Below are 6,763 nucleotides of genomic sequence, written 5' to 3' on the forward strand. Positions count from 1 at the left end.
TATCTTCATGCCGCCGCTTCCGGGTTCTGCATCGTCAAAGGGCAAGAGTTCTGCATCGTCCAAGGGCAAGAGTACTGCATCCTCGAAGGGCAAGAGTTCTTCATCGTCCAAGGGTAAGAGTTCTGCATCCTCGAAGGGCAAGAGTTCTGCATCGACGGAGGATGACGATGATGCCTTCATGTAGTTTTTAAGCTGTATTCCAGTTGTACCGTTTAATTCAGATGTACTTGCATTATTAGTTTGTACTCTCTTATTGTAAGGCATTATGTTCTATCTTAATTTCATTTTATAGTTGTTGCACGATGCTCGATAATTAGTGGAGGGAAAGAAAATGCCACTACTTTATTCTAAAACTATATATTTTTTCCATCACGACAAGGTACAACTGAAAATAAGATACAACACGACAAGGTACAACTGAAAATAAGATACATCGTAGAATTTAAATAAAGCTACATTTAACTACTGAAATGAAGCTACATTAAACTGCAGAAATAAAGATACAAATGATTGCAAAATTTAAAATACTACCACAGGAATCTACTGAGTCCAACGTGGATATTTTCCTTTTCCATCGCCAGCTTCTTCTGCTGCCTTGGTCTGACAAGCCCTTTCTTTCTTTCTCTGCCTCTCCGCCTCACGAGCCTCCTTTCGCTGTCGTTCCTGCTCCTCCATGCGACGAGCCTCTTCCCTGTTTTTCTTTCCCATTTCCTCAAAAAACGGTGTTGCTCCGCATAGTATTCTTTTAACTCTCTTTCTTGCTCTGCTTTCTCCTCAGCTTCCGCCTTCTCGCGTCGTTCTTCCGCAAATAAACTATTCCACGCACGGCGACTTCTTTCACGAATCTCAGTCACTGCCCAAGCCGGCTTCTCCGTGTCAATCCAACGATAGTACATGCACAGAGGCGGAGGAGACTACAACAAGAAACAAGAATGTTACTAAAGAATCAATGAAAATACCAACAATATCTATTCGTGATGGTTAAACCATACCGGAGGCTTGTCGTACTCTGAAATAGCTACGGCAGTATCTTCCTCATAATTGGCGCACATGAAAAACTTCATGCCCAACCAATCTGAAAAATTCGTCACCTCCTTCACCTTGCAAAGATCGCCACACCAACACCGCAGGACTGCCACCCCAGGAGGCAAACTTGCAGTCTTCATTTTCCTCGGCCTAATGCTTTGATCCGAACAAGGCAAACTCATATCGACTGAAAAAAATGTGTACACACTTTGCGCACTGGCGATTTCTAGGATGGCTGGACGAGAGCCTCGGTGTCTTCTTTTATAGGCTCAGACGATTAATGATGGCGAGAAAATAAGCGAAAACAGAGGAAATTAGGCGGGATATTTTAGGATCCCTGTAGTGTCGGCACTACAGAACCAAAAGCAGGCATCAGTGTCCATATCACCGCGCGGAAATCACGCTCTTGGGTGCTGTCACCTCACCTGCAGCAGCAATTTTCAAAGCATGGGAATGAGCGCCATTTGCCACAGTTCTCATGTCGGTCACACTGCAGATCCACACTGCAAGGAATCAGCCCAGTTTGCAACAGCGAGCCCGTGAAATTAGCACACCGCATCGGATTCCCGCTCAATCATGAAAATCAGCATCATTAGCAACAAGCAATCACATACACGTGGGAATCAACGCCATTTACTACAGTGCTCATGTCGGCCCGGGAATCAGCGCGCGCATGCAGCAACGGCCGCCTGCGCTAGTGGCGGCGGGGCCCACGCCTCGGCAACCGAGCAGCACCAGCTGTCGGCCAGCACTGTCAGCCAGGTGAGGCCGCCTCAGGCTATGGCGGCGAGGCCCACTGGCGGTGCCCGCTCGCAGCAGGGCCTGTCGGCCAGGCAGCGACCACGCCAGGGCTGGCCGCCACGCCCGGTGGCGGCAGGGCCCACCTGGCCCGCCCCGTTCCGTCGCGCCGCGACGCACTGTGGGGAATCCGTTCGTCTGGGGTGGCCGCCTCCTGCGGTGGCGGCCGGGCCCGCCGCCTCCAGGCGTGGCGGCAGGTGCCACGTGTCGCCTGCCGCGCCTGCCGCCACCGCTGAGGGGGTCCTTTTTGTCAATGTTTTTGACATGTGGTCTTTTTTGGCAATTCTGTTGGTCAGAGGGTCCTTTTGGACAAAAAATCGTCGGTCGCCTCGGCGGTGCTCGCCATTCTGGTGGTGGCGCTCAGCACCTACAGCCGCCGTTGCCGCCACCCGGCGCTCCGCTTCGTCGTCTGGGGCGCCTCCGTCGCCTTCATCCCGCTCACCTCCTCGGCCATCAGTGCCTTGCTGGGGGAGAGGAAGGCGCTGCAAGGCTGCAAGGGGCGCCCAGGCTGCCAGAAAGTCGAGGTAGGCAAGGACAGCCCGGAGGTCCAGACCATGTGGACGCTCCTCCTGTGGAGCGTGCTCATCGTCGTCATCAAGGGCAACGCTGACGCCGCCGCGGCCTCGGCGGCCGCCGCCTCCGCCTCGCCTTCCTCCGCCGACGTTAGCGTCGACGGCCAGAAGGTCCGGACCCCTGTGGAGCTCCTCTTCATGTACGCCTGGGTGGCTTGCCTCATCGTGATGTGCCTTCCCGAGGCAGGATGGTTGAAGTTCAAGGGAAAGGCGATCTTCATCGTCTTCTTCCTGCTCGGCTTTGCCAAGGTGGTGCTCAAGCTGGTCGCCTTCCTCATGGCGAGCAGCTCCTACGCCGTCGGCAAGAACGCCCGGCTTGTCTCCGGCTACATGGCGCAGCTCGTCGAGGACGGCGCGGAGGAGGGCAATGGTCATGTGCCTCCTTACGTGGCAGTAGGGGAGAGCAAGGAGCACGTCGAGGAAAAGCCCCAGGGGTACCGCATCAAGAGCGACGCTCTCAAGAATAAGCTCAGCACACTCGTCACCCTCAACCGTGTTTGGTGGCTGTCCGACCATGGCGACGACCTCCTCGCCAAGCGGCGGGAGCTCAGGGACCTCTGCCTTTCCTTCTCCCTATTCAAGAGTCTCCGTCGTCGGCTCTCAGGGTACCCCTTGGCCGAGGCAGGGTCTAGCAACGCCGTCGACTTCGTGCTCAGGGGCATGGACGCTGCCGCCGGGGACGGCAAAGGAGGCACCGATACGGATCGGGTGTTCCGAGTCCTCGTGGACGAGCTCTGGTTTGCGAGTGATTTCTACTACTCTCCACTCCCATTGTGCTCGTTCAGTGGGTGGTGCGCCGTCCTGAACTACATCCTTTCGGTTCTCATCATCGCCGGAGCTATCGGCGTGGGAGTGGTTTATCAATGACAAAAGGGTAATCGCCTTCAGACCCGACTCCGGAGAGGCCCCGGCTCCAGGTCCAGCATCTTACCAAAAAACTTATTACTTCATCACTTTGTTCCTCCTGCTGGCCGCCGTGCTCACCGAAGCCTGTGAGATCATCGCCGGCGTGTGCTCCAACTGGACCAAGATGGCCTTGCTCGGCCACTACATCAGATTCAGAAGCGGTACACCGGGGCGCTGCACAGACGTGGCGCTGGAAACAGTGTTGCGTCTCAAGCCGGCAAAGCGCTGGAGTGACAAGATCGGACAGAACTCTGTGCTGGAGCCTCGCCGTTTCGGCAAGCGGTCGGGGCTTTTCTCGGAGAAGCTATACGGGCGCGCAGGGCTGATCAAGTCGGTGGAAGTCTCGCCGGCCGTGAAGGATGCGGTGCTGAAGTCCTTGAAGAGCAGCTATGGGGGACTGGACAAAGGAAGCGCGGCGGCGGCGCAGCGGGTGGGCCTCGGCGGCAAGGTCGACAGCTGGGCGTGGCCGGCCATCGGCGCCGGAAGCGGCACCAGCAGCACCACGGAGCATATCCTTGCTTGTCACATCGGCACAAGGCTCTTCGAGATCAAGTACTCACACGGCGCGTGCCCGACGTCGGGGGCGGCCGACATGACAGCCGCCTGCCATTTGTCCTACTACTGCGCGTACCTGGTGGCGGCCGCGCCGGGGCTGCTGCCGGACAGTCCGGCGTGGACCGACAAGCGGTACAAGGAAGTGGTGAAGGACGTGAAGGCGGCACTGGGAAAGGACGACGACGGCGCCAGCGAGTCGACGGCGCAAAGGTACGAGCAGCTATGCAAGGAGCTGAGCAAGACCAGCAGGGACGAGGTGCTGCAGCGCGGCGCCGAGCTTGGGAGACGCCTGGTGGAGACGTACGCCGAGGACGAGGCGGCGGCGTGGCGGTTCCTGGCGGATTTCTGGTCGGAGATGGTGCTCTTCGTCGCACCGTCGAAGAACGTCAAGGGCCACGTCGAGGCCATGGGGCGCGGCGGGGAGTTCGTCACGCTCGTGTGGGCGCTGCTCCTGCACGCCGGCGTCACGGACAGGCCTGGAACACGTGACGGTAGTGGAGTCCCTTAACATGGGAAATCTACCATGTATAATTTGGTTCCCTTTTATTCATGCACCTTTCTCGTTTTAGAAGCTTCTCTTGTTCACTTTTTAGACTAGAATCGTTGTAAGTAAATCAAAATCTTAAGTATGGGTAATAAATGTTCTCAAAAAAAGTATGGGTAATAAATTATTTTTAGACATGTACGAGCACATTTAGTGACGCGAGGATGGTAACTTTAATTGCCAAGCATGACAAGTTTCGTGCTTCAGTTTATTCTTGACAGAAACTTGCCGTGTGTCACTGAAAATTGCCATCTTTGCGTGACTGAAATTGCCATCGAAAAACGTCAGGGCTAGAGTGCAACGCACCTGACATGTGACACTTATCATTTGGATTATTCTTTGTGTTTATTTAATTCATTTCTGACATGAAAATCTGCTTTACTATTCTCTCCATGTCTGAGAAAAGGCCTAAAATTTTGTCGGAAGTCAAATAGTGCAACTTCGATCAAATTTGTAGATTAAACTATCAAAAACTCTGGCACCAAATAAATATCATTAGATACACAATAAATATATGGCCTAACTACGCACCGATTGGTTTCATGCAAAAATTTATACAGCTTCTTTTGAGACGGAGGGGGTAGAGCGAGGTGATGTCTTGGCTAGCCACAACGGATCTGGTGCCCCTGTGTGGACTGGATGCATGGTGGCCTTGTTGCGCCGACCCGACTTCATGTTATGATCGGGCAAGAAGCTCCAAGTAGGTCCTTTGCATATAAACAACATATACCGAGTAAAGTTTTTGTGTGGGCACAAGATTTTTTTCAAAAAGGACATTGAAACCCCCGGCCTCTGTATCATTGTGATGTGTGGGCACTAGATTGAAATTCTAAATATTAAAATTGTATAAAATAAACAACTAATTATATATTTGACAACGAAACAAATCTAATTGCTTTAGAATCAAATTTAAATCCTATTTGCATAGGATTTGAAATGCTTTAACAATAGATACCATTCTTTGCAATATGTACATCAGGCCGCCATATGCTCTACTGTGGCTTCCTAGCATAAGCGTCACTCACTCATCATTTGCTATTGCATTGTCTATGGATAAGTACACAATTATTTGGTACCCTCGTGGAAGATGTACAAATATAAAACGTTCATGGATCACTGGAGCCGATGCATCATGCATGGGTGCTTTCCCGCGTGCTTCTTTTGTAAATTGGCGGTTGACTGAACTGGCGAATGGGGCTCCAGGCGCTGGAATCTTATCAGGCTGAGCATCATCTTAATTACCTGCCACCCCCCAGACAAGAGACCTCTCTGCCAACTTGCATCAAGGCCATAGGAAACCACCAGGCATGCAGTACTGGAAATTTGCACAGAAGTTAAAATATGGCTCAGTTTGCAGATTGAACCGCCGGTTCCACTACTGAACAGTCGCTTGGCCTCTAGAGTACTTCCGTTTTGGACCATCACGAGCAGTTAGTTTAGTTGTCTCTTAAAGCAACTCCAATGGGACGACCCATTTCGTCCGCCCCCGTCCGTTTGGATTGGTGCAGACAAAAGTGGCGGCCCAACGCGCCGACCCAAACGGACGCGCGTCCTTTTTCGTCCGCGGGCGACCCATTCCAGGCTCATTTTTGAGTCGGATTTGCGTCGGCGCGAACATGAGACGGACGCGCGCGCGCCTACTCCTCTCTCCGGGCCCACCTGTCGGTGCCAGCCACAACCATTTTCCCCATTTTCCGAAAAACGCTCCTGCCAGCGTGCGCGCCCCGTCCCCAAACCAGCGATGGAGGACGCCATCGACCTCGACGCCGCCGCCGGCCTCGCCTCCCTCGCCTCGTCCGGCGCCATCGCCCCCTCCGGGAAAGGCAAGCCTCGTGCCCCGCGCAAGACCGCCGCGGCGACCAAGCCGAAGAAGGCGCTGACGCCCGAACATCGGGCAAGGGAGTCGGCCAAGAGGAAGGGCCGGAGGCACGCCGCAGACGCGAGGGATGAGGCCGCTGCGCAGGCCGCCGCCGCCGCGCAGCAGGAGTTCACCAACGCCCGCGTTGCTGCTGTAACGAGGGATGCGCTTTACATGCTTGGGGTAAACCCTAGCCAGCACCACCTCGTCCAAGCCGTCGTCTCCGCGGCCAGCACCGGCTCGTCGGCATTTCCTCGGATGGTGATGCCCGACTCACCCCGCGCATCGGCTTGCAACCTGGTCCCCGGCTTTCACGTCTACCCGTAGGCCTCCCGCCTCTCCGGGGAGTGCTCACCTGACGTGAGCGTGGTCGCGCCTTCCACACCCCCGCCCACGCCCATCGACCTCAATGCCACCCCGTTGGTCGGTGGCTCGTCGTCCAGCGGCGCGAGGAAACGCGCGCGACAGACACCGGCCGGCGGTCTCCCGGACGCCCGCAACCTG

The 6,763-nt window shown here is 54.8% G+C and overlaps 1 protein-coding gene across 1 annotated transcript; it reads right to left on the bottom strand.

Annotated features, from left to right (window-relative positions):
• Window positions 1-317: 317 nt before the first annotated feature.
• On the bottom strand, window positions 318-1,268 carry LOC123184625 (stress response protein NST1-like). Its single transcript, XM_044596717.1, has 2 exons — window positions 993-1,268; window positions 318-914 (listed from the first exon to the last, which is right to left on the bottom strand). The coding sequence occupies exons 1-2, from the start codon at window positions 1,206-1,208 to the stop codon at window positions 528-530; spliced, it is 603 nt and encodes a 200-aa protein (XP_044452652.1). The 5' UTR covers window positions 1,209-1,268; the 3' UTR covers window positions 318-527.
• Window positions 1,269-6,763: the final 5,495 nt, after the last annotated feature.

Source organism: Triticum aestivum, chromosome 2A (genome assembly GCF_018294505.1).
Source record: "Triticum aestivum cultivar Chinese Spring chromosome 2A, IWGSC CS RefSeq v2.1, whole genome shotgun sequence".
Lineage (NCBI taxonomy): Eukaryota > Viridiplantae > Streptophyta > Magnoliopsida > Poales > Poaceae > Triticum > Triticum aestivum.

Excerpts from the sequence above, each read along its gene's own strand:
- LOC123184625 (XM_044596717.1), bottom strand. The coding sequence starts at position 1,208 with ATGAGTTTGCCTTGTTCGGATCAAAGCATTAGGCCGAGGAAAATGAAG. Across the intron at positions 915-992 it reads CAGAGTACGACAAGCCTCCG|TCTCCTCCGCCTCTGTGCAT; the intron begins GTATGGTTTAAC and ends TTCTTGTTGTAG.